Source organism: Anabas testudineus, chromosome 11 (genome assembly GCF_900324465.2).
Source record: "Anabas testudineus chromosome 11, fAnaTes1.2, whole genome shotgun sequence".
Classification (NCBI taxonomy): Eukaryota; Metazoa; Chordata; class Actinopteri; order Anabantiformes; family Anabantidae; genus Anabas; species Anabas testudineus.
Genome location: NC_046620.1, coordinates 8,393,207 through 8,418,885, shown reverse-complemented (window position 1 = coordinate 8,418,885; position 25,679 = coordinate 8,393,207). Strand labels below are relative to the sequence as shown.

The 25,679-nt window shown below is 39.7% G+C and overlaps 4 protein-coding genes across 8 annotated transcripts; all 4 read left to right on the top strand.

The window, feature by feature from the left end:
- The first annotated feature begins 2,184 nt into the window (after positions 1 to 2,184).
- Positions 2,185 to 6,170, top strand: LOC113153335 (histone-lysine N-methyltransferase SETDB1-B-like). 3 transcript variants are annotated; one of them, XM_026346913.2, is made up of 7 exons: positions 2,185 to 2,518; positions 3,681 to 4,036; positions 4,135 to 4,302; positions 4,523 to 4,724; positions 4,846 to 4,919; positions 5,449 to 5,639; positions 5,741 to 6,170. In XM_026346913.2, the coding sequence occupies exons 2-7, from the start codon at positions 3,682 to 3,684 to the stop codon at positions 5,831 to 5,833; spliced, it is 1,083 nt and encodes a 360-aa protein (XP_026202698.1). In that variant the 5' UTR covers positions 2,185 to 2,518; position 3,681; the 3' UTR covers positions 5,834 to 6,170. The 3 variants fall into 3 exon arrangements, with proteins under 3 accessions (XP_026202698.1, XP_026202700.1, XP_026202699.1); XM_026346915.1 differs by lacking the exon at positions 5,741 to 6,170 and adding an exon at positions 5,169 to 5,267 and having other exon boundaries at positions 5,449 to 5,580; XM_026346914.1 differs by lacking the exon at positions 5,741 to 6,170 and having other exon boundaries at positions 5,169 to 5,582.
- LOC113153333 (histone-lysine N-methyltransferase SETDB1-like) lies at positions 2,199 to 13,696 on the top strand. 2 transcript variants are annotated; one of them, XM_026346909.1, is made up of 10 exons: positions 2,199 to 2,218; positions 9,177 to 9,343; positions 10,034 to 10,208; positions 10,598 to 10,701; positions 10,796 to 11,422; positions 11,620 to 11,784; positions 12,430 to 12,631; positions 12,733 to 12,806; positions 13,119 to 13,309; positions 13,402 to 13,696. In XM_026346909.1, exons 2-10 carry the CDS (start codon positions 9,292 to 9,294, stop codon positions 13,477 to 13,479), a joined length of 1,668 nt encoding a protein of 555 aa, XP_026202694.1. In that variant the 5' UTR covers positions 2,199 to 2,218; positions 9,177 to 9,291; the 3' UTR covers positions 13,480 to 13,696. The 2 variants fall into 2 exon arrangements, with proteins under 2 accessions (XP_026202694.1, XP_026202695.1); XM_026346910.1 differs by lacking the exon at positions 2,199 to 2,218 and having other exon boundaries at positions 9,292 to 9,343; positions 9,919 to 10,208; positions 13,402 to 13,695.
- An 806-nt stretch (positions 13,697 to 14,502) lies between these two features.
- On the top strand, positions 14,503 to 22,590 carry clk2a (CDC-like kinase 2a). Of its 2 annotated transcripts, XM_026346911.1 has the most exons (13): positions 14,503 to 14,651; positions 15,900 to 16,093; positions 16,201 to 16,486; positions 17,577 to 17,667; positions 18,521 to 18,587; positions 18,715 to 18,831; positions 19,126 to 19,292; positions 19,736 to 19,830; positions 19,975 to 20,104; positions 20,511 to 20,593; positions 20,763 to 20,842; positions 20,944 to 21,034; positions 21,160 to 22,590. In XM_026346911.1, the coding sequence occupies exons 2-13, from the start codon at positions 15,900 to 15,902 to the stop codon at positions 21,346 to 21,348; spliced, it is 1,590 nt and encodes a 529-aa protein (XP_026202696.1). In that variant the 5' UTR covers positions 14,503 to 14,651; the 3' UTR covers positions 21,349 to 22,590. The 2 variants fall into 2 exon arrangements, with proteins under 2 accessions (XP_026202696.1, XP_026202697.1); XM_026346912.1 differs by lacking the exons at positions 14,503 to 14,651; positions 15,900 to 16,093; positions 17,577 to 17,667 and having other exon boundaries at positions 16,392 to 16,486.
- A 145-nt stretch (positions 22,591 to 22,735) lies between these two features.
- si:ch211-81a5.8 (uncharacterized protein LOC560648 homolog) lies at positions 22,736 to 25,618 on the top strand. The gene is made up of 3 exons (XM_033326270.1): positions 22,736 to 24,728; positions 25,011 to 25,098; positions 25,187 to 25,618. Exons 1-3 carry the CDS (start codon positions 24,505 to 24,507, stop codon positions 25,337 to 25,339), a joined length of 465 nt encoding a protein of 154 aa, XP_033182161.1. The 5' UTR covers positions 22,736 to 24,504; the 3' UTR covers positions 25,340 to 25,618.
- Positions 25,619 to 25,679: the final 61 nt, after the last annotated feature.

Sequence of the window (25,679 nt, the reverse complement as noted above, 5' to 3'; positions counted from 1 at the left end):
AAGGCTTTACACGCCAGGGGGAGGTCGCAAGGTGCAAGCGTATCTTGCATGTGTATGCATGAGTATGCATGTGTGTGCACGGGAGCTCATTTGAAGGCTGATCATTTTTCCCGTGATGATCATGAGAAGAAGGGAACAGTAGAGACTTTGAGGTAACTGATGAGTGTCATATGTAACTCAAGTAGTAGCTCAGAGGGGACTTAGGTGGAGATGCTATGAAAGGCTGAACAGGTGGTGGACAGACTCTGCAGCAGCAAACACCTGGATCGCTGATGACAAAACATGAAGGATGGTGAGTGTTTTGGGTTTTTACTTTTTCTTGCTGCAGTGTATCTGCCACAGTAATGAAATCCGCTCCATTCGCCAGAGCTAGTTCTAAATTTGACTTTAAACATGTAAAATCTGCTTTTTCCCATGAAGTGCTGAGCAATGATAATGTGGGGAAAGCTAATCGATCTCCTTCAACATTGAGCACTTGTATTTTTCTTTTTATAGCATGAAAAACTAAATGTTTTTCACGTTGGTCCCATGTAAGTAATGTCAAGACAACACTTTGGCTCTAATGCAAATTTCGATGTTTTACAAATCAAAAGATGAAATGTTCTTAACAAAGTTCAGAGCCAGCAGTGTGTCCAGTGTCACAGCAGAGTGGGATTGTGTCAGAGTATTAAATCCTTATATTTACCATTATTGATTCCAGGATAATGACTTTGTCAAGACTATTGTGGATCTAAATAAATAAACGTGAATGTTTCTTGTGTGCTGTCTTCAAATTGCATGCATTCAGAAACCTTATTTAACCTTCTTTGACTTAATCTGTCTGATCTCTAGCATGAACTCATCATGCATCCACTCATGGTGATGAACTGAAAAGGTGAAGAAACGCTAACAGTGGGATCAGCTGTTGTCACATGACCACATGGACCAGGCTCCTCACCCTGCTGTACCGTTTGAAGTGGACGTGGACCTGGGCTTTGCTCTCTTCTTCCTCTTCCTCCTGTGTTTCTTTCTGCTGGTGACAATTGTGCGATGTGCCCAGACGGTGGTGGATCCCTACGGCTCCATCTCCACCTCCACCTACCAGGAGGAGCAGATCACCTGAGAGACCCAAGAGTGAAACACATCAGGACTCTAGGACCTTTATATCATACATGCTCATTGCTGTATGTTTTTTGATCAAGCAGGTTTGAACGCATTTGAAGGAGGAGAGAGAGCGAGAGAGAGGTTTGGACCAAGGTTCCTGACATGATGAGTGGAGCCATAAATGTTTTTAAAATAAAGTTCAGTAAGGTACAAGCAAGTAAGTGGTATTACTTTCAACATGACATGGCCTATTTGCTGCAGTGACGCAACACTACATTATAAATAGTACCTAAGAAGAACACACAATGCCTTTTACAAAGCCAATGGATGGATTACTGCGCACACACCCAGAGGCCTTAGGCATCAAAGAGCTTAAGCGTGTGTCTCTGTTTGAAGTGTTAAGAAGATCTATTTCTTTTGATAGCTGAGTGTAGCACAATGTCCACATCGCATTTACTTGGTTTTACCTTTATTTTATCTGTCAAACGTAGCTTTACTGACAGGGCACCTGTCAACATCAACATCCACTCTGAAAGCTCACAACCACAGTCTGAACTGCTGGCCACTGGAGCAGAGGATTATGCCTTGCAGCACAACATTGTTGTTCAGGGAGGGGGAAGCATAGCTTTTTTACTTGTCCCAACCAGATTCAACCCTGCTGGCCTATGGAATGAACTGACAACTTCTACTCACAAGGTCACGTCCCTAGCCTTTAGGCAACCACGTTCCCAAAAGTGAGCTCAGTCTTTTAATAACATGTGTTTGCCAGTCTAAAAAGCTGTTCTACATTACACATAATCTTCTCTTTATATTCATTCTATAAAGGAAGAGTTACCTTTTAAATGTCACATTGCTCAGGAAAGCCATTGAGTTTATAGTTAGAAAAAGGTCAACATTAGGGTTTTGCTCTATATTTTTTTGCAATAAACTATTTGTATGTGTTGTAGCCTCTTAATTTGATAATTAAATAGATGCTTTTGTGTGCACTCATAATAAAAAAGTTAACTTTAGTTTATTATATTATGTAATATTATATTATTATATATCCCTTTCTCCAGTTGGTGGCGGTAGTGCGTTGTTTTGTTGTGTGTGACCGGAAGAAGCAGCAGGAGAAGAAGAAACAACAACAACAGAGGTCTAAAATGGAGGCTGGTGGGGTTTATGTAGATGCTAATTTCATTTAGCACAGTTTTGAGCAGAACAAAATTACAGCAGATAATTTGCATACAGTCCTGTCACAAAATGTGTGATGTGTGCAGTTAACTGTGAGCTGTTAACCTCTAACTAGCTAAGTAATTCAAGCTAGTGGTGCTAGCCTGATCATTAGCTACTGTCTAACGGTAAAGCGTTAATCGCAGCGACAGGAAAGTATTCACTTTTATAGCGGCGTGACCAGGATTTTGTCTTTTGCCTTTGCAGTGGATAATCAGAACAGGTAAATAGCGTTGTTTGGTTTAATAACACCATTTGTTGACTGAGTTTTCACATTGTGCTACGAGCGCTAGCGTTAGTTAACGGTGACGTCTGTTGGTGTCCCTTAACGTTAGCTCATTAGTGTTAGAAGGAAACCTTAGAAATGCCTTTCTGTTATTATTGACCGCCAGATAACTTTAATATTAGAAAGCCAAAAACATCAGAAATAAGTCTTAATTTATATGTAGCTGTCCCAATTGTAAAGGTTAGCTAACGTTATAGTTTTGTCTGTAACTAGTTCATTTATTAGAGCTAACGCTAGCTGTCCCCGTTACCAACTTGATATTGTGTATGTAACTTTGAATGAAGGTGTCTAACAAATTAGATTAAAAAAAAGGTGTTTAACAAATGTAAATGTAATATAAACAGTGTAATTTCAACTGCTGATGAACCATACTACTCAAAAAGATCCTCTCAAATATTAAATCATAAGGTATAAGCATGAGTAGACCACAGCTTGTTTTTTAAAGGGTTAGGGCTGGTTAATATAATAAAGTTATAACGCATAACACAACTCTTCTTAGATGCAATATGCTATGTTTAACAAATATTTCTGTCTATATTGTCTTGTCATCAGAGAGGTCACCATATTGCCTTTGAGAGATTGCTTCTGGTTTCCTTTTACACAATTATGTCATCAGTATGTCTTTATAGATACCATGTGTGCAAATCATGCTTTTAGAAATCTGTCTCAGTCAGCCGGCCTAGCTTTTTGTTTCTAGTCCTGTACTACCTCGGACCTGACCTTATTTACTCTTGGACCCTGACTTGAACTAGCACCTTTGTGTTTTGCCTGCCCTATGCTCTTGGGCCTGACCTCGAATTACGGACTTTGTACCTTAGCCCCAGTGAGCGTTTTCCTGCCTTTTTTGGCTGCACCTTTTGTTGTTACTTTGTCTTTTGCTCTCTAGTTTTGAGTTGTTACTTTGAGGTGAGCCACGTCTCCTCTGTTCTTTGGTTACTTTGTATTTATAGGTTTTGGGTGACATAACAAATCGCTCAAAATTATGTTTTGAAGACCTGTATGACATGCATTAAGCCATTCTGCCTCTTTATGAACCTTTCAAACCTCTCAGTGTAAGTAATATAGTGAAAGTATTGAAACTATTTGTCTTTTTTTGCAGAATGTCTGAATCCTCGTGTGTTTCTGTTGCCTCGATGGATGCAACTGTCTGCAAGAAAGTATTTTTAGAGAATGGCTCTCACTCTCTTGGCTTAATGAAAAAAGCCGTGGTAGTTTTGACCAGACTCCCAGAATTTAAAATTAGCGCTCTACGACCACCAACACCTCAGCAATTCTACAGTGAAGATGAGTCGCTCAGCAGCTCAGACTCTGACATGCAGTGGGAACCAGAAGATGATTCCAGCGATTCAGATTTTTCACTCTCAAACAAACAGAAAGCTATCAAACCAACAAAGAGTGATCCACCTCCACCACCTTCTGCACCATCAAGCAGTAACAACAACAGCAACAAGAGTGGTAAGGCTACAAAAAGAAAAAGTAAAGTAAAAAGAACTTATCATTACTTATTAGCTGTTTATATTGCACTATTTCTTAGATTTTCTTTTGTGTGACAGGGATGACCCCTGTAATAATATCATCAGCTTTTGGCCATTGCTCCCATGAAACCACAAATGTCCGTCCTAACTTGCCAGAGGAAGAGGTGAAAGTGGGCATGATGGTGCTGGCAAGGAAGAGGCCCATAAAATGGCAAAGAGGAAAAATAACAGAGATCCTTACAAAGGGTAAGAAATCAAAAAGTGAAAAAACAACAGTAAAAAAACGTAAGTGAAATAGAAGTACCTGATAATACATTTTAGATCTCAGATGCAAAAAGATAAAGATACATTGGTTGGTGTCAGTAGAGCTTTCTGAAATATCTAATGTATATCTTATGGGTGAAACTTAGTTATTTGATTAACATAAAGCAGAAAGTGTTTTTCATTTACATTTTGTTCTTTGCAGAGGATGGTCGATTAAAGTACAAAGTTAGTTTTGAAGATAAGGGCAAGAGCCTAGTTTCTGGACACCATATTGCCTTTGACCACACACCAAAGCTTGAGCAGCTATATGTTGGCGCTCGTGTCGTCATTCGGTGTCAAGATAACAAATTCAGATTCTTCCCTGGGATCTTGGCAGAGCTCCCAAGCAGGAAGAATCGATTGAGGTGAGTTTGACTACTTTTTTGTTTTTGTATGTACCACCTGAAACTAATTCATTATTCCTCAGAAAATCCAACTGCTTTAGTAAAGGTTTCATTTAGTGTAAATCATATTTTAATTTTCCAGGTTCCTTGTTTTTATTGACGATCATATGCCGGTCTATGTTGGTTTACCTTTACTTCACCTTGTGTGCAGACCATGTAAGTATTTTTTTTTTTTTTGTTGTTGTTGTTGTTAGTTATAAAATGTCAAGTCCTGCTATGGGCATTTATTTACCCCAACCACAGACAGAACCAGGAGTTTGTTTAAAGCAGGCTGAGATTAAAGTCAAACTATTTGTAATTTTTTCCTGTGTTACACTTATTATTGAATTATATTTTGATCAGAAATCTCCCTGTTCCTGGTCTGCTTTAATTTTAATTTGCTGTTAATGCTGTTTTTCTCTTAAGGGGAACTTCATCAGCCATATTGTTTTAATAAATTCAGTGCAAAGTCACTAAATCCAGCACTATGTGCTCTTGTAGAATGATCCACAGCACCCAAATAATGTAAGTACAAGTGGCTGCAGATAGGTACTGATCAGAGAAATGGCTAAATTAACCATGTGAGCCCTAGTCTGTTAAGGTAGCAGGTAGCAGTAAGTCAACAGTAAACTGTTTTGATTGTTAAAAAAAAGTTTGTCCAAAGCATTAGTAAGACAATTGGCAGACACTTTAACTTTTTCAACAGTGGAGGACAATTTGGAGGACATACCTGACGGCTCTCACAAGTGTTTCATGAAGCAGTATCTGAAAGACTGGCCATACCCACATTTAACCCAGTACAAAGTGGGTCAGTCTTTTAATGCAGAACTAAACGGAGTCCAGGAGATATGTGAGGTGCAAGTGGTGGACTGCAGCTTGATACAGGTCGTTTTTCAGGTCAGAACCTTTTAATAGTGTTGGTATTTATGCAATCAAATATGTTTTCCTATTATTTTTATTTAGCTCATTTTGCTATATGTATTTTTTGTCATTCTTAGAGTACTCAACATAAAGAGTGGATCCACAGAGGCTCCATACGACTGGAACACATGACTAGGTTTTTGGAAATGAAAGAGTGTGTGCAGCGTTAAGATGATGACTCTGGATAAAAGCCCACAGACACAAGTGACTTGTGATATAGCTATAAAAAATGAAAATAATCCAGTTTCAGTAATATCTGTCATTATCAGGCCCAGGTGATGCAACCTTGGCCTAATTTGGGAAAACATGATCTATAATTTATTTAGCTCAATACAAGGTTGCAGTAATGGGGTATGTGCATGAATGTTTGTTTGAATGTTTTTTTTTTTTTACAAATGTTCCACAAGGGTTGTTCATCATTATATACAGAAAACATATTGAACAATGGTCATTTTCAATTTATGAAATGTGAATTTTAATTAAAACAACCTTTGGCACCACATTGAAGCAGCTGTTTGTTCAATTGCAACTGCATGTTGCCGACAAGAATATTAGCCTCTTTTTATTGCATTTCATTTCTATAGTATTATAGAAAGCCAGATTAAAAAAGAATGCACTTGAGCTACAATTTCTTAAACGGAACTGTCGGGTTTAAAATAACCACAACACTTTTCATACGCTGAGAGACGAAGACAATAAAGCACAACAAGGACACTCTTTGGCCTTTTTACTTGCAAGGGGAGCCGGCCTGAGATCTTAGCATCATAAATGCTTCACCCAGGAATTTCTACCTCCAACTCCGTCCGTCTCCCCTTTGTACAAGCTTTTTATTAAAGATGAGACACACCCTGAAGTTACAGATGTGGGTGTATGGTGTGGTTAAATGGTGATCATATTACAAGAAAAAGAACCCCATGTAAAGATAACACACTTGTAAGAAAAACAACTCCATACAAGGATAAAACACTGCTTATAGGAGTATAGCAACAAGAACTCTTCAACTTCAAGGCCGCTGACCTTTCCTGTTTCCCGTCTGTGTGCAAAGTGCAGCTTCAGCACAGTACAACATGCTCTTGTTGCTTACAGGATTAAACATCACACACATGTATCCTTCATAATGACAATAAGTAAAAAACGAGAAATTATCCTTATGAGTGAAGTAACATTGTAATAAGAAAATTATAAATCAGTGAGTAAATCCTTTTTACTCTAACAGGAACCACTTTAAGAGCACAGAGATCTAAATATTTAAAATATTTTTCAGCTGGCAACAAGTTATTTAACTCTAACTGATGCAGTGAGTAGCTTCTCATTTCTTAAGCCATGTCAGAAGACACATCACATGGTTATGGAAAAGATGTTAATCTGTTTCAGAAAATTGTAATTATTGGCATGTATCAAGCAAAGAAAACATTTAAGGAGAGTGAAACTACTCAAACTCGATTAAGTCCAATGGAAGAAGGTCATGTGTTCTGATGAGTCCAGATTTATCCTGTTCCAGAGTGATGAGAGTAAGAAGAGAGGCAGGTGAAGTGATGTACCCATCATGCCTACTGTACAGGCCTGTGGGGGCAGTGCTATGATCTGGGGTTGCTGCAGTTGGTCAGTCGAGGTTCAGCAACATTATGTGCCCAAAGAAGGAGGTCAGCTGACTACCTGAATGTACTGAATGACCAGGTTATTCCATCAAATGGGCATATTTCAAGATGACAATTTCAGGATTCATCAGGCTCAAATTGCGAAAGAGTGGTTCAGGGAGCATGAACGATCATTTTCACACATGCATTGGCCACCACAGAGTCCAGACCTTAACCCCATTGAGAATCTTTGGGATTTACTGTAGAAGACTTTACACAGTGGTCCGACTCTCCCATCATCAATACAAGTCCTTGGCAAAAAAATTAATGCAACTCTGGACGAGAATAATTGTTGGGACATTGCAGAACAAGGCGAGCAGTGTATATAATCCAGTATAACTCAAACAAGTTATTGATTCTGTTTCGTATGGACTGTAGTCAGAAGGACTTTTTCTTTTTCTATATTTTCCAATATTAACCACTTTCTGAACACTTGATCTAATTAAATTCTATATATATTTCAGAATATATAGATTCACAGCAAGTATACGTTCACTTCCCCCACCCCTTACAGAGGGGGGAGGAATTGTACAGATTTATTACCACAGGTAGAAAGGATCTCCTGTGGTGCTCAGTGAAGCATTTCATGTTAATAAGTCTTTGGCTGAATGTGCTCCTCTGTCCAGCCAAGGATTGTCCAGGATTGAGAGGACCTCCACCTCCTCCCCCTGTATAGAGAGAGGGATGACAGGTCTCCCAGATTTAACCTCCCTGGTGTTGTTCTGTTGAAGACTATGTTCCAGTTTTCTCCTGTACGTCTCCTTTCCCTCCCTGGTCTTGATAGACAGCAGTCTCTGGACCCTCTGTGCTGCCTCCCTGTCTCCTAATTTGAATGTTTTCTTTTTGTCATTCAAGATGGCTTTGATATGTCCTGAGTGACCCAGGGCTTATTGTTTGGGAAGCAGCAAATGGTTTTTGTGGGTACCTGGGTGTCCACACAGAAATTGATGTAGTCATTGATGCAGTCTGTCAGTCCATCAATGTCCTCACCATGAGGTTCACAGAGAGTCTTCCAGTCTGTCTCTTCAAAGCATCCCTGCAGGGCAAGGTATGCCCCCTCTGACCACCTCTTTACTGTTTTTACTGGTGGCAAGCTGCCCCTGAACCAAAGGTGTGTATTGCGGGAGGAGATCCAGGTTGTGATCCGACTTTCCCAGAGGGGGGAGGGCAGTGGAGCTGTGGGCATCTTTAACATTAACATACAACAGGTCCAGCGTCCTCTCCCCCCTGGTGGGACAGCTCACAAACTGGGTAAAGGTAGGAATAGTCTCAGTGAGGGTGGCGTGATTAAAGTCTCCAGAGATCATAAAGAAGGCGTCAGGAGTGTCTGCAGGCTGGAGGTGACCGTCTGAATGACGTCACACGCAGCAGCAGCGTTAGGGGATGGAGGAACGTAAACGGTGATTAATATGGTGTGAGAAAACTCTCTGGACAAATAATATGGACCAAGTCCCACAGCCAAAAGTTCAATATCAGGTCTGCATACACGCTCTTTCACAGTTACATGACCAGGATGGCACCACCTGTTGTTAATGAGAACGGCGAGCCCCCCTCCTCTCCTCTCTCCTCTCTCCTCCTGTCCCAGCGCACGGTGCTGAAACCGTCTATATTAACACTGGAGTGCAGCCATGTCTCTGTGAAACACATCAAACTACACTGCAAAGAGTATGTCCATCCTCACCCACCTCACTCTATCATGGGCATCTTCTACCCTCACACCAGCCAACCTCATGTCCTCTGTTATAACAGTAGATGACAAGTAGACTATCTCTTTTAATTGTAGTGTCCAAGTATAAATGAGCAGCAAGTGTAAATACTCAAATAGATGTATCGAATCTTTCTAGTAAAGTAAATAAATGTATGTTTATTTCCTCAGGGTTTAGAATAAAGTGGCAAACAGGTCCAGTAGAAGGACTTGTCGTTCGCTTGTGCGGGCAGAGGGGGCGGTAGTGAGCTGGTTACAGCTCGTCGCAGCAGCATGAGGCGGAGCCATGAGCGAAGAAGACGCCGCACTCAAAACACTCTGGCACACTCTTCATGAAGGTAAGATTTGTTCTTTGTTGGAGGGTTTTTAATGGAAAATGTTTAACTTTTATAACAGAACCTGTCTTAATAATGAAGTCTAACCGAGGTGTTTGTCAGATGTATGTCGGATATTCTTTACTAGCTCTGTTAAAGAAGCGCATCGTGTCGGTTCAGTTGTCTCATCGAGATGTGATTGTCCCTAATTTAGCTACTTAAATTACTGTTTCTGTTAATGTGCTTCTTTAAACAACGCATGCTGTTATTTTTAGTACAAGCTGGCAATTTAATAAAATTAACCAAATATAACCAATAGTACCCCCCCTTTTCTCAGTAGACTTTGCTTATGATTGAGTTACTTCATTCACTTACTTTGGATGATTTTACTGTGCAAGAGAAACGCAGCTTTTGTGCAGCTTGTTCTCATGTTTTTACTCTGTGCTTACGTGAAATCTGAGTGCATGTCTCCTGGTTTTGGAGCCATCATGGTCTGATAGCCAACTAACTGTAAACTTGAAACTTCCTATGCACAGATAATGGTGAGAAACAGTTGAAGTATTAAAAATATAACCTGAGTGTGTCCATTGACTTTCCAGGTGTGTGAGGAGCCCTTCTTGTCAGAAACCACGGCATCTTTGACTTTTTGAAATACAAAACATCTGCTGTGCACTTTACCCTTTGGTATGTGATTTGAAAACTTGTGAGTTGCAGTGATTATGGATGGGGATGAGATAGAGATAAGCCAAGAGGAGCTCCAAAGGTTGATCGAAGAGGAGGTAAAGAAGAGCAAACTGATTTCCCCAGAAGTGTTGGAGAAATGCAATATGCTGCATTCCCTTCTGAAAAGGAGGGAGAAACAGGCTGCACATCTCCTAGAGCTTTGCGAGTGAGTATTGTATGTACTTTTTGCTTCTTGTAAAAGCCCTGTGGACCATTATATTCAGTTTGAATGATAACTTATCCTCCTTGGGAGGCAAAACCTGGATTAACCTGTGCTCTGTATAGTCTTTTCCATAAATGTTCCCTGATAGAGGAGAGGGAAAGCCGGTTTACTTTAGCCACACTGAGGAACCAAAATCAAAATATTGTTAATCCCCGGCTGTTTGTGTAAAAGGTTTTAATTTTTTATTTAAGAAAGGAAAGAAGTTTTATTTGTATTAAAAATGTCCAACTTCTTTTAATTAGCAAATGATGAATGCCCCTTCTATTATACAGTGTTTCTCTATGTTCTTTGCTTGAATCATGTTGTCTTAAATAATGTTGATGTTTTTGCAGGTCTGTGGTAGCATGTGAAGAAGTTGTAAAGAAACAGTACTCTTTGCTGGGATGGGAGTACAAGGACACACATTCTGATGATGATGATAATATCACTGACTGTGGTAAAATGCACATTATTTGTAAATGCACTATTGATATTTTTATTACTTATGTGTTTAAAAGTCACAATTTAACCTGCACTTTTCACCTTTGTAGGGCATTCACCTCCATTCCCACGTGACTCTTTTCCCTCTGTGAGGAAAGACCACCGTTCTCCAGAAACTAAGGGACCTTCTCTATTACAAAAGATGCAGCAGAATGAGCATCTGAATAGCAATAAATGCAAAAGCAGTTATAAGAGTCTAATAAGAGAACCAGTAGTGGTCTTGACCAGACTGCCTCATTGTATGATTCCTGCTCTACGTCCATCAGCATCTCAGAAAAACTGCAGTGATGATGAATGCATAAGCAGTGTTGAATCTGACGTGCAGTGGGAACCAGACGATGACTCAAGTGACTCTTCTTATTCCATCTCGTGTTCTAAGACTGGGTCAAAAAAGAGGAGAAAAAGACATGAAAAGAATAAAAAACCTACTAAAAGTGGAGCAAAACCTCAAGCAAGCTCCCATTCTGAACCTCAGAGCAAAGCAATGAAAACAACAACCCAGACCAAATCAAATACTGATGCAAAGAATAGTCCAGCTAAGTGCTCACCACCCAAAGCCAGTACAGATAACAGTGCGAAGGACAATGAAGAAAAAACACCAGTGCCTGAAGACAGCAGCAGTGCCAACACTAAGAACAACAAAACAAAAACATTGTCATCACATAAAAACACAAATGGTAAAAGCCACAAACATGCACACATGACAAAGTCATTTTTAGCAGTACAAGCTAATCTCAAAGAGTCCACACTGCACAGTATAAGTATCTTTATCAGCTGGGGTTCCTCCTATAAATGTGGATGCCAAAATATTAGTTGCATGACATTGATTCACATTATTTTTACACTTTATAATAATTACATGTTGTATTCTCAGGAGTTACACCGATGCGCATATCAGCTCTTTGTAAGTCTGATGAAACCACCAAACAAACAGCCTCTAGTGTGCCACAACAAGAGGTTTGTGTCAACACGCATGTCCTGGCCAGAAGGCGGGAAATGAACTGGCAGCGGGGACAAGTAATGCAAATACTACAAAAGGGTAAATATAAAAAAAAAAACATTGATGTGCCAGACACAACACAGAATACACTTAGACACAATTGTTGTGTATTTTTGTCTGTTAAGGAGGATCTGTATTTGTGCCTGCTGTAATCTGGAGCATTTATGTAATATAGGAATGGGAGGAATTAATTTAAAATGTATTTTATGCTCTTTAAACAGAGCTTTCTGTGTTAAAGTTGATCACATGGATCACATGAATATTAACACCACAGTAACAGTAAAAGTGCAGATGTCTAGTCTTATGCTCAATGCAGAACCCTGTGTGAAAAAAGCCCTGAGATTTTGTGATAGTCTTCAACGTGGACAATGCTCTTTAATAATTACATATAAATCTTCTGAAAACAGTTAAACGGGGTTAAAATAAAAATAATCTACACAGAAATCAGGCCTAGTAATAACAGAGTACATATAAAGTGCCCAGGGCACGCAGTGTGTACAGAGGTACTTTTTCTTTAATTTCCCGCATAATACATTCACTTATTATAATTTAATTATTCTTACTTATTCCTCCCACATTCCTCCTCAATAAATAGGAAATTGTTTAGAAAGAGTTACATTATTTTCAGTGAATGTTAAAGCAAGGTACGACTTTTAGATAAAAAGTTTTTTTTTTCCTTTGCAGAAGATGGTAGAGTGAAGTACAAAGTTAATTTTGAGGAGAAGGGAAAAAGCCTAGTGTCTGGCCACCACATCGCCTTTAGCTGTATGCCTAAGGTGGAACATTTATTTGTTGGTGCGCGTGTGGTAGTCAAGTGCCCAGGTGACAAGCCCCAATTCTGCCCCGGCATCCTGGCAGAGGTGCCTAACAGAAGAAATCGTATGAGGTGTGTGTTTTTTAATAATCAGAATAAAACATTCTACCTTCAAAATATACTTTCACGAGTAAAATGCAGTATTTAATGGAAAGTCTGCTTTAATTTTCCAGGTTCCTGGTCTTTACTGATGATCATAAGCCAATTTATGTTGGCCTACCTTCATTGCATCTGGTCTACAAACCATGTAAGTTTGTATAGTGTGACACAGTTGCTTTTTATTAGATACAAGTTCAGGTTATTCTGAAGGTTAGCCATATTTGGTCAAGTATGAAAGTTTTTTTTTTTTTTTTTTTGTGGTATGTAAAAACAGTCAATCTCAAAATCTGCATTGGACTTTAATTCATTGTGTGGATGCCAAATGATTTAATGTGTATCACTAGACATACCCTAGAATAAAATCTACTATTATTAAGATTTACAACAAATTCTTGCACCCACTGAACTATAATTTTCCACATTGCCAGTAAGCAAGGTTTCCTTTTTTGTTCTGCGACAGTGACGGACCCTTTGGACGATGTTACATGCAGCACTCACAGGAATTTCATGAAAGAATATTTGAAGATGTGGCCTTACCCACCTCAGACCCAGTACAAGGTTGGACAGGTGATTAATTCAGAATTAAATGGAATCCAGGAGAGGTGTGAGGTGCAGGTGGTCGACTGCAGCTTAATACAGGTTCTTTTTCAGGTCAGGACCTCTAAACATTTGATTATTGATATTTTTATGCTGTTATATCTAAATGGTGTTACTGATAGTAGTTTGTGTTTCATCATGTTCAGAAAGATCAACATAAGGAATGGATCTACCGGGGCTCCATACGTTTGCAACACATGATTAATTTAAAAGAGAAGAAGTGAAAACAACTCATCGACTTGCTCATCGAATCCTTCCTGATCCAGTTGAGATCCATAATGTCACATGACCTGCAATTTTGCCTGTGGCTGCGGTACAGAAAATGGCCCTATAGGACAGTACTGTTGTGTGGACTCGGATAAGCCCATGTATGAGATTTTCTTGTACTGCTGAATGTTCTTAATGGATTTTCTAAAAACTGTAAATCACAAAAGAAAAATGTTTGTATTTTGGTGTTTTTTGTTCTTCAATAAAACATTTTTTTCAAATTGACATTAAACGTTAAAAACAACACAACTAATCTAGAATATAGTAAATATACAGAAGATATCAATCGCATAATAATAATAATAATAATTTACAATTAGAGGTGAAATACAGAACATAATAAAGTGCCTCAACACTGCATTTAATTCACTATTCAACTCCATTGGCTTGACTAAAAATGTAAATAAACCCACTCACTGTATTAATCACATTTTTTCCCACATTTTCCATTTTTAAATAACATTTATTTTTAGTTTACTGTACTGAACTTTACTTCACCTAAGAAAGAATTTCACTACAGTAGATGTTTATCTGGAAACACTTGACAAAATTAAGGAACTGCGTCCATCTTTTATTTTAGAGCCACGTACCAACATACAGGAGGGAACTCAACTTCACTTTACTCCAGCACAACAAAGTGCAGCCTCTCTCTGAACAATACTCAATACTATTGCAACTATATTTACTTATGAAACCAGAATAAACTAATCAATTAATACAACTTCTATGCTGTGGAGGACAGGCTGGTTTTTGGATGCAAGACAATGAAAGAAATTAACTTTTAAAAAAGTTAATATGATTATGGATACTAGCTCAGAATAGTGAGATGAGTTAGTTAAGTTATTTTCAGTGAAAATAACAAAAACCAAAGCACGACTACAAATACAACTTACAGTTTCTGTGAATCAGTTATTTATAAGTGTTGATGGGTCGCAGTAGTGAACTGCAGGGACGCGTTAGCGCCACTAGTCTGATCCAGAGCTAGCTTCACTGAGCGGACGGAAAATAAGCTGGCTGCTTGTTAGCATCAGAGCTTTGAACATCGGGCTAGCGAGAAGATAAAAGACAAAACTGGAACGCCACCACGGATTTCCTGTGGGATAAACGTACAGGGCTCGCTGCTAAAACGGTAAATATGACACACCGACGTTTCTTGCTTTTGACCACATTACGACTACACGGTTAGCAAGGCAGCTAAGCCGAGTAGCCGTTTAGCTGATGGACGTAGCTAAGCTAAGATGGCGGTCAAATTATTTACATTAGCCAGCTAATGTTGCTAGCAGAGCATGCTAACTCCCTTTAGGTCGCCCGTTGGTCAGTTAGCTGAGTTTAAAGCTGCCTTTGCTTTTAATATGTTTATGTTTTAAAATGTTAAAATAATAATGAGTTGTAATACTTATTGCCAACATTCTCAGTGGCATTTAACGCCTGTTATTACTAACGCCTGGTTTGTATCGTCTTACATGGTATGGAAAAACATTAGCAAAGCTTATAGAAGTAACTAGCTATATCCTGTAAGAAGTATGACCTGTAACCAGTGCTGTTATTTTATGAATCTAGCTAACGTTAGCAAGTTTAACACTGTTTTCAGGCTTTGTAGATAAAGTCGTAGTGTTACATTTACTCCTGAATTTCGAGTAATCTTTGTTGTTTACAATCGATTTCAATCGCTCCCCCAGTATTTACAAAAATCAGTGAAGGGTTCCTGCTTGGTAAATATGATCGTGCACCAGGGTTAGCATTGTTATTAAGATAACCTTACGTCCCACACACCCACAACACTGTCATGTCGACATATTTCGGTGTCTCAGTCAACAGTAGCTGCAACTATTTTTGCACAGGTTGACTGTCAGGGACAGCACTGATTCTTGTTGCACGTTAACATTGAAGTATGGAAATATGTGTCTCTGTAGTTGGCTGCATCAAAATGTAGGTTAGGCCTCGTTCACAACCGCGTTTGCCACCAAATCCTGCCACTTTACTAACCTGTTGTCATCAATCAATCTTGAGCGGAGTAACTTTATCTTTTTAAGGGCTCCTTGGCGGAAGAGTTAAGTTAAGTTTATATTTAGGCTAAATTTCAAGATTTGACCTTATTTATTGACTTCATTGCACCTTCTATAATGGGTTTTCCTGCTGACTCCTATAAATCAATAAAGAGTTTGGTAGTGGGCAGCTGTCCCACTAATGTGAACATTTAGCCATAAAAAGATTTTAACAGGAAAAACTGGAAAACACATATTTCTTCAATTTAACTGCAAATGTGCCCATAGCGGTTAATGCAGAACAATTTCATGAATGTTACATAGCATTCTGCCCCAGGCCCTCATATTTTTGCAATAAAATAAGTAACCTTACTCTTCTAATAATTCACCAGATGCCTCACAATAGACGGTACTCGTCTTCGGATAGAGACAGTCGAAACAGCTACCAAGACCGTTACAGAGACCGAGACAGAGGACGAAGACACCGGCACAGAAGGTCGCCTACTTACTCCTCCAGCAGTGACAGAGACAGAGATAGAAGGGGACGGGGACACAGACAGGAAGGAAGTTATGCACGCTCACGGAGGTATGTTTGTATGTAGAATGAAATTTGATTACTCTGCTAATGTTTTTTTAGGTTTGACTGGTTGTCACTTTTTAGGTTTTAATGTATATCTTTGTTCCTTATTTCAGTCGTACTTATGACAATCGCTCAACGGAGCACCGGCCATTTGACAGAAGATACTGCGAGGGTTACAGACGCTTGGATCAGAGCCGAGATCGAGACAGGGACAGAGAAAGGGAGCCACATGGAGCAGCTGAAACGTACTATCCACGTGACTTCACCCCAAACATGTACGACTACCGACGCGGTCGTGAAAGGGAACGTGAACGGGATGAATCGTACAGGCGAAAAGGCAGCAGGCGTAAGCACAAACGAAGGCGGCGTAGAACCAGGTCCTATAGCCCATCCTCCTCGGTGAGTACAGCCAGAACTGAAATTGTGTTTTTACTCTCATCCTCTCTCTTTCAGTCTATCTCTTGCACTTCACTCCTTCTGTCTCTGTCTTTCCCTAACCATTTATACTTCACAGCCCCTGGAATTGGTAAGTAGTAAAATCTTTCTGATTTGTTTTTGCTTTATTTTTTGTTTAAGTGGATTTTATTTAAATTGGCATTTCTTTTGGCAGAGCATTTTCATTTTTATTACAATCACTTTGTTAGTGGTACATTAATTATCAGCCACTAATTGTTGCTACTCTTAAGATACACACCCACCTCAACATTGTCATATCTTTTTGAAAGCCTAGTTACACTTTGGCAGTTTAATTCTGTATCTCTGTCTTTTACTTTCATAAGAATTTCTTTAATAGTGTGTTGTAGTGGCAAAGCGTTAATTGTCTATAGTAACAGTTGCTTGGCCACTTGTCAACTTTAGTGCAGATAGGCTTAAAAAAGTGAAAATGTTCTACCAAACATTATGTGAAATTTATATCTAAATTAATTCTAGATTTTTGCTAGAAAGTAATGGGGTTTATGACTCTGACATCTGTCTATTAAGTAAACGAGCAAGGAATGAATATGTAGTATAAATATTGGCGCTATCTTTATATATTTTCTTGCTTGATTACATATAGTCTTCATTTTATTTTCCATTTTGTTTAATCTGGAAAGTCAGCCTGATAAGTTTTGAATTAGTTATGTTACTGTCATAATTGTTTTTTGCGTTGATGAATGGATATGCCAGTTGCTTCTATCTTTGTAAGCAGCTGTGGTTTAAAGGTAGAGGGGGGAGTTGAGCAGAGGACAACATGTGATCTTTGACTTGTTCCCTTGCACTATATCCCTATCGTTATATATTTCCTTCACGTGGTGTCATGCGTGAATCTCCCCATGACCACCAAACCTACCTACAACCACAACTACATCAACTACCACCAACACCACCCTCCTCCTCCCTACTCGTCTACCTGTGCCGCCTGATGCCATGGCTGTGGCTGCCCCTGAAAACTCGCTGTTCCCTTCGGTCGTGTTGTGACCTGCTGATGGCGGTTTGGGTGTGAAAACAGCGGAGCGACAGTCGGACGCGGGCACTGAGTGTGAGGGACGACGAGGAAGGGCACCTGATCTGTCGGAGTGGGGACGTCCTGCAAGAGAGATGTACTCACTGCCACTACTCTATCGTAACCCTTCTCCATATGAGTATTAAAGCATAGAGCATTTACATGACATGGGAGTGCCTGATGATGATGATGATGATGCCTTGCTAGAATGCTCTTCGCTCTAGCTGAAATAGCAGGGTGGATTGCAAGAATGTTGAAGATTTTAGGAGGGACTTTAGATACCTTCTCCTTTTTTGTTCTAGGATTTTAAGCTGTGGAGCATTTTCACAGCTTACTTGACTTTTCTAAACCTAGAATGCCATTTGCAGATGTTTGCTTCTGTTGCGGTTTAGATTAAAACTCAGTTGCAGTTTTAAATCTGTGACTTAAGCTAGTTATTTTCCACTATAATGGTTTCAGGAATGTGTTTTTGTAAGCACCTAACATGCACATGCATTTATTTAGTCTTTCTCTATTACAACATGCACCCATATATACAGCGTCCAGTGTTATATGAACTCTATTATTATAAAAAGATCATGCATTGTTCGGCACGTAATTTTTTTTTAGGTTTAACACATTATGTTGTGTCCATTTGGGCAGAGACGGACACATATTGAAAGGATGTGTTCTCATTATTGATGACAAAAATGGTCATCAAAGAAAGGGTGTGCTTTACATTTGCCCCCTTATCATAATGCAATGCATCTGATTATCATAGATTACTTCAAAGTGTTTCAAGCCTGCCAGATGGAATAGGCAGTCATTTGAAAAGGGGACGGGCGCTAGCATCGATACGCCTGTCTACAGTTGTGCATTATGTATTCCTGCTGAAGTCCTTGTGTGTAATGCTCCTGCTTTTTCTTTCCCTGCTCCCCCCTCTCTTCTTTTCTCTCTATGCTGTGTTGCAGATGAGATTGTCAGCACTTTGGGGGAAGGCACCTTTGGCAGGGTGATGCAGTGCATTGACCATCGCAGGTGTGTGTCAGTTAAAGCTGATAAACATGGTTACATATTTTCTCTGGGAACTGCACCTGCACTCATAGTGAGATTTACTTGCAAATGCAAATGTGTGCTTTGTCTTAATTACCTTGTATGTTCACAGGGGAGGAACACATGTAGCTCTGAAAATCATCAAGAATGTTGAGAAGTACAAGGAAGCAGCTCGCCTTGAAATCAATGTACTAGAGAAGATCAATGAGAAGGACCCTGATAATAAATTGTGAGTTTTGACTGAGCACCTTGGCACTGCAATTATATCAACTTTACCTATCAATGGTAATTCTGGAATCTGCACCATTTTCCTCAATAGGCCTATATAATCAACCACAAATTTGCCAGTACACAAATTTGTAAAGTATTAACAGCTGTCATAGTTTTGCTCATGTGAGTAGGTTTGGTCAAAGCCTCGCCCTTACAAAGAAACATTTTGCTAGATGTATGACATTCAGACAGATTTCTATAGTTGTGTCGGTTACATCACTTACAAGCCTCTTCTATTGTGTTTACTTTGCAGCCTGTGTGTACAGATGTATGACTGGTTCGACTACCACGGTCACATGTGTCTTTCCTTTGAGCTGCTGTCACTTAGCACATTTGACTTTCTAAAGGAAAACAATTACCTGCCCTACTCCATTGGTCAGGTCAGACATATGGCCTACCAAATCTGTCTTGCTGTGAAATGTAAGTTTGTTTTTATGTCCTTTATCTGACTGTAAAGCTTAAGAAATTTTTATTATTAGAATTAAGAATGCAATTCATGCAACAAATAGAAATCTCAACATATCACTGTGGATTAACTACCAGGTCATGTTGCTTTAGTGAAGGTTTTTGTTTGTGGTAAACCACCTGTAACCACATGAGGGCACTAATTAACTGTCTCCACTTATAAAATGAGGACATCAGGAGGAAGTACTTATGTTAAGTTTCACTGAGTCTCGATTTGAATTTTGATAGATGTAAACCCTGTTCTCACTGTCCTATTTATTGACTATAGTTATTTTGACTTTTTAACTGTTACAATTATATGTTGAAATAATGTGTTTAACTTAAAAGGAATTACCATCAGTACACCTAATGCTAAAGAAAGTTAAAGAATATGAAATGTTTTTTTCCCCTCTCTGTAGTTCTCCATGACAATAAGCTGACACACACAGACTTAAAGCCTGAGAACATCCTGTTTGTCAACTCAGACTTTACAATGTCCTTCAATGTAGAAAAGGTAAGGGGAAGTAGAATCAAGAGGAAAAGGTGAAAAACAATGTTTTAGGGCTCATGAATAAAATACGAATACGAATATCAATTTTGTTGTATGGAACAAAAGGGAGCTGCAACACTACATCACTACAACTTTTCTATTTTGCAGAAACGAGAAGAGCGGACGGTTAAGAGCACAGCAATACGTGTGGTGGACTTTGGCAGTGCCACTTTCGACCATGAGCACCACAGCACGATTGTATCAACACGACATTACCGTGCACCTGAGGTCATACTAGGTGAGGCTGACTGCAGGCTGTTGGCTATTAATTGAAAACAATACTTCTCTGAAAAACACATTATTTCCACAAATCATGGCGATAATAACAAGATATTCAGCGCCTAAAGCAGTTTGGAGAACTACTGTTGCTGGCACCGTTCAGTTGTTTGTATTTAATCGGTAGACACATTTACCTGGATGTTCTTGTGGAAACAAGCTGAGTTCTACCAGTTGAAACGAGCACCATCTTTGCTTCCTGTCACTTTGAAGCTCGTTATGCAGGAGATAATGTGTTTTGCATCTTTATCTCATACAGCTAAAGTCACATGTCATTTATTCACATATACACAACAGTATCAGTATACACATATATTAGTGTAGACATTTTGATTTTGATGTATTCGTTATATGTGTCTGTCATTTAGAGCTGGGATGGAGCCATCCCTGTGATGTGTGGAGTATTGGTTGTATCCTCTTCGAGTACTACCTGGGTTTCACCTTGTTTCAGGTACAGCAGCACTTTACTTGTGCCAATTAACCCCTGATGTCTTGTATGATTTGACTCTGACACTGCATTTCACAGCAGAATCAGCAGTAATATAATCTCAGTTGTCCTCTGAAGCATTCTCTCTTCTCCTCTTTTATGTTCTCATGTTTATTTAACTCCTTTTTTAAAGACTCATGACAACAGGGAACATTTGGCCATGATGGAAAGAATCCTGGGACCTGTGCCCTCTAGGATGATTCGTAAGACGAGGTGAAAGAGCATATAAACGCATCAAAGTCATTCATCTATTGTATTGAAATCAATATTTACATACTTGAACACCACTCACACTGATGCCCATATTGTCTTAGGAAGCAGAAGTATTTTTATCGTGGCCGTCTGGATTGGGATGAAAGCTCCTCAGCAGGAAAATATGTCAGAGAGAACTGCAAGCCCCTACGGGTAAGAAGAGTGGATGTGAAGTGCAAAAGGCATGAGTTGATATGTTTTGTATTGCTGTTGTCTTTTCCTCAATCTTCCTCTTATTCTTGTTGTTTTCCATTCTCCATCCTCTTTTTCCCTGCCAGAGATACTTGTTGTCGGAGGCGGAGGAGCACCACCAGTTGTTTGATCTAATTGAAAGCATGTTGGAGTATGAGCCCTCTAAGAGGCTGGTGCTGGGTGACTCCCTCAAACACCCTTTCTTCGAGAATGGAGGGATTGGTGAGGCAGCAGCCAGCAAGAACTGGGAGGGCAACCGTGATATCAGTCGGTGACCCACACACCTGCAGAGACTGAATGACAGAAGATCAAGTCTTTTATATGTGGAGTAGGTGATCTGTTGAATTCACTGGGACTTTGGGTGTTTTCTGTCGTTTGTCATTAAAGCATGGACACCTTGACATTTGGTCCTTCACCCTGTCCCTGACATCACCTCTGCAGCCACAACAGGCATGTTTTTTTGCAGCAGAGAGACCAAAAAAAGAAGAAAAAACTCACAACAGACTTAAAATAAAAGCCCAAATGCATCTTTTCACAGGTAAAAGCATCAATAGAGGACAAAAATCTTAAACGGAATATTGTTTCTAACTAAAGTAGCCCTCTATGCAGCTCCTGTCTTCCTTGACTTGAATCATCTTCCTCCCTTCCATCCGTCCGTCTTTTATTTTTCACCTGCAAGAAAAAGAATTCACCTCTCTTAGGAAATGCGCACAACTACAGATGGTTTTGTGAAAGCAGTTTTGGAGAATAAATGTCTTCCAATTTGGAAGTCTAAAGAAAACGTTGAAAAGGAGAGAGAGCTGTAAATGCAGTGCGAGTCCGCGCCTGTAAAATTCACAAATATGGAAACATGAAAGATCTCTTACTCTAACATCAAATGGAATATTACATTTCCTTGGAAATTGCAAGTAACTCTAGCAACTTTTTGTTTACATTTTTGTTAAGTTAGCACTTGCATTCGATATGATCTTCTTTTGTTATGTCTGAAATGATCCCCTATTTGGAGAGTCTTGCCCTCAATTTTAGGTCATAAGGCCTGTTGTTTTTTGCCAATGAGATGATAATGGTGATGGACACTCCACACACAGGCCTCTGTAGCCTGTCTTATTGATGGATATATCTGTTATGTTATGCAATGCTTTATGGGTGTGCGTGTGTGCGTGCGTGTGTGTATAGAGGTGTGGATGGAGTGGGTGACACGTTCATGTTGATGTTTTTCTTGATGACATCTCAATCGTTCAGCATTAGTCCTGGGAACATTCTCACACATTTTCAAACACAATAAAACAAACTGCCTTTTACATGTGTGGTTTGGTCAGACATGTCTGCAGTGAGGAAGCACACAGCTGCTGGTGGTTGCCAGTGAGCCACACACAACTCCTGTATTTATTTTGAGTTTCAAAAGGTCATAGTCCCCACTCCCCACTTGTATATGACTTGTTTTTTTTGTATGAGATTAAAACGTATAAAATTGTATATATGTATGATTGTGTAGAATTAAAGTTAAGTCCTCCTTGCCAAAGGCTTATGGTGCTTTCAGTATCAGTGTGGGCCTCTGGAGGCTAAAGGGAGGCAACATGTCTTTAAATACCGTGATTGTGTCTGAGTCCATCTCTTACCTCACTGCCTGCCACCAAAAACATTTGTGATGAAATGTATAAGTTAACCCCTTTTTTACTTGTAATTTCTTTTTGGATGGTAGTACTAAACTGTTAGATGCTTATTTTGCATTCAAGGTTTGATGGCAGCACTCAGCAACTCACCAGTTAGATGTGATGTAAGTGGTTGAAGAATCTGGAGTTAATCTGGACCTCTTCTAAATAAAACTACTGTTGACCTTGAGTAAATGCTCCTGGCGGTCACATGTACAGGTATCGTATTCTTACGATTACGCTTCCTATTTTGTTAACTTGTGTTAACAGAAACTAACCTGTATTTCTTTGTCACCCTGTCAGGGCAGGCAGAGAGGAAAACTCGGAAGATCTAGTGCAACAGGTGCATTGCAATACGACACTTAAGCTTCCCCATCTGCCGGTAACGTGCCTGTCTACTGTTGCTTTATTAACCTCACTCACTGTCCTCATTCTTTCTCCCTTCACTTTGGTTCTGTCTGTGGATGGATCATTCTGTTGGAGGCCATAGTAATAGCTGTAGAACCCATAGAACAACATATAATAACAGTGTGGTGGAAAAGCAGTAAAGGACCCTTATACAACTTGTTAACTAGGGCAATAATCAGTGTTTCCCCCTATATTCCTATGAAGGGACTGGGACCTTTGGGGCAGCTGGAAGTCAATGGAAAGGGTTTGTTGTTTGCTATACCAGCTTAGACTGGTTGGTAACCTAGCATTGATTTCACAAATTCAAATTGGAGTGTAAAAGAAAAAGAATGTAATAGCAATTTGTTAAAATGTAAAATTTGCAATCCAGACTTGTAGATGGCAGCTCCAGCAATCTAAAGCATCAGAAGTTGAATTGCAGATGGTGTTTGTTTCCTGGCCTGGATTAAGTTCTGACTTCTCTGAGTGAATGAGTCAATGAATGAAATGAGTAACTGGAGTTGTGACTCAGGTGCTTAATGTCCAGTCAATGAAGCATCCTTCCTATCTTTGTGGGAAGGGAACTCGTCTTGTCTGCGTCATAAAAGCATCACTGTTTTGTCTGTCCACCCTCCATCTGTCTGCTTCTGACCGCACCAAATGATCTCATCAGCTGTTCCTTAAACACAAACTTCACAGGTGTTTCCTATTGAAATGTGACTTGTGAGACAAGAGACTTTCAGCCTGCTTGAAACTGCAAACTGTAGACATATGTCTCTGTGTGATATTTCCGCTGTTAAATGCAAACAAGCAGACGTTTTCCTGCTCACGTGTGTTTGTAATTGTTCTGCTGGTAATGAGATAAACGACTTTAGCATCTTCAGCTAATCCTGTTTGAGGACTAGTGAGGTCATCAGTCAAATCCCCATAAAAGCAGACAGTGACAGAGCAGGGACACAGACTGAAGTGATGGAGGCAATGCAATGACTGGACTCTACGTTTTACACATTTGACAAATGATAGTAACGGCTAATCTATTCTACAGTAGATAGTTCCTGTGGGTGAGTCCCATTGTTTCTTTAAGGCATGTACATGATATTGTGTTTCTTTTCAAATGTCATGCTGTGTAGTAGAATAATAGGCTTACCTAAGGTGATATTGTTCAGGTGATTTATTTCGGAGAAAATGTGTTAGTTGCAATAATTGCTAATCCTTTTATTTGCAGATAAGCGTCATTGCTGGCATAAATGTAAAGAAGAGTAACAGCACTGACTTTTATCCCAAACCTTTAAAGAGTCAGTACATCTCATCCTTTTTGGTGATAGTGCCACAAAGCCTGGGAAGCGGCACCTGATAAAATTGACAAACATCAACACACGACATCTTCTCATAATGGATTCCTTCATGTCGCTGGGTGCCCCCCTGAAGCAGTTTACCAGCTGCATGTCAGGGAAAAACACGTCCAATAAGAGGGGAGCCAAGAGGAGCCAGTCTGTGCGTAGAAGCAGCTTCACCCGCAGGAAGAGCGTCAGTAGGAGGAGAAGCCTTCCCTGCAACAACCAGAAGGTCCCAGACTCCTGGCTCAGAATTTACCAGGATGAACTGAAGAGGGAAAGGTATGGCAGCTTTTAGTTTTATCATATAATCTAAATGTTTTAATGTATTTAAAAAAAAAAAAAAACTGCAATAGTTTGTTTTTCTGTGGACCAGAAATGTTACTGTACTTGTTTAACAATGTGATGAACTCATTTCATTAAGGAATTCAGTTAGTGTCTTATCTGGCTGAAAGTCTTGGCCAGACAAACTTTGGCTTAAGGAGGATAACACTGTTCCTCACATGAATAAGCTGCTTGTCCATGTGCTGTACCTCATGTTGTCCTGTTGCTCTTTGCCAAAAGGAAACGACAGCAAGCAATACTAGCCAAGAAAAACGCTGAGAGGGCCGTCAGAGCACCTCACTTCAGGAGCCACCACTGCCTCCCGAGGGTAGGTCAACAGTAATATCAAAATAAAAATGTTTTTTTGCTGGTCAGTATCCAAATCCAACATTTGTCACCCTTTGTCACACATGCAGCACACCACCCCTGCCAGAAAACCAGCCGCAGCAAAGGATGATTCCTTCTTCGGAGCTTTCCAGGGCCTCAGTTTGGACGGACTAGTTGGAGGCACGAATGGATCTCCTGCTGTTGCAGCTCCCGCTGCAGGTGATCAGTGCAAAGTCATGTGAGGCCCAACATTCGAGGGCAATCAGACTGTAAAAATGATGCTTACGCAACTGCAAAGACGAAGACGATGGTAAGACGATCATGGAAGAAAGGGGATTGGAGTTAAAAAATAAAACGCAAAAACCCCAAGGGTCACACCTTGGGGGGAAAGATCACAATGTTTAGGTATTAATTGAATTCTTTAGCAAATTTGCTTGTTCTTAAGTCTTTGAAAACAAAGCAGTGTGTCGATCTGTTTGACAGTTTGTCTATTTTTAATAAATACTACGATTATAAACTGATACGTTAGATTTGTGTTACTTTATTCATACAGTGTTGGTCAGTTGTTGTCATTTGAAATCC

Excerpts from the sequence above, each read along its gene's own strand:
- LOC113153335 (XM_026346913.2), top strand. The coding sequence starts at position 3,682 with ATGTCTGAATCCTCGTGTGTTTCTGTTGCCTCGATGGATGCAACTGTC. Across the intron at positions 4,037-4,134 it reads CAACAACAGCAACAAGAGTG|GGATGACCCCTGTAATAATA; the intron begins GTAAGGCTACAA and ends TTTGTGTGACAG. Across the intron at positions 4,725-4,845 it reads AGCAGGAAGAATCGATTGAG|GTTCCTTGTTTTTATTGACG; the intron begins GTGAGTTTGACT and ends TTAATTTTCCAG.
- LOC113153333 (XM_026346909.1), top strand. The coding sequence starts at position 9,292 with ATGAGCGAAGAAGACGCCGCACTCAAAACACTCTGGCACACTCTTCAT. Across the intron at positions 10,702-10,795 it reads TGATAATATCACTGACTGTG|GGCATTCACCTCCATTCCCA; the intron begins GTAAAATGCACA and ends TCACCTTTGTAG. Across the intron at positions 13,310-13,401 it reads TAATACAGGTTCTTTTTCAG|AAAGATCAACATAAGGAATG; the intron begins GTCAGGACCTCT and ends CATCATGTTCAG.
- clk2a (XM_026346911.1), top strand. The coding sequence starts at position 15,900 with ATGCCTCACAATAGACGGTACTCGTCTTCGGATAGAGACAGTCGAAAC. Across the intron at positions 20,594-20,762 it reads TGGGTTTCACCTTGTTTCAG|ACTCATGACAACAGGGAACA; the intron begins GTACAGCAGCAC and ends CCTTTTTTAAAG. Across the intron at positions 20,843-20,943 it reads AGGATGATTCGTAAGACGAG|GAAGCAGAAGTATTTTTATC; the intron begins GTGAAAGAGCAT and ends ATATTGTCTTAG.
- si:ch211-81a5.8 (XM_033326270.1), top strand. The coding sequence starts at position 24,505 with ATGGATTCCTTCATGTCGCTGGGTGCCCCCCTGAAGCAGTTTACCAGC. Across the intron at positions 24,729-25,010 it reads GATGAACTGAAGAGGGAAAG|GAAACGACAGCAAGCAATAC; the intron begins GTATGGCAGCTT and ends CTTTGCCAAAAG. Across the intron at positions 25,099-25,186 it reads GCCACCACTGCCTCCCGAGG|CACACCACCCCTGCCAGAAA; the intron begins GTAGGTCAACAG and ends TCACACATGCAG.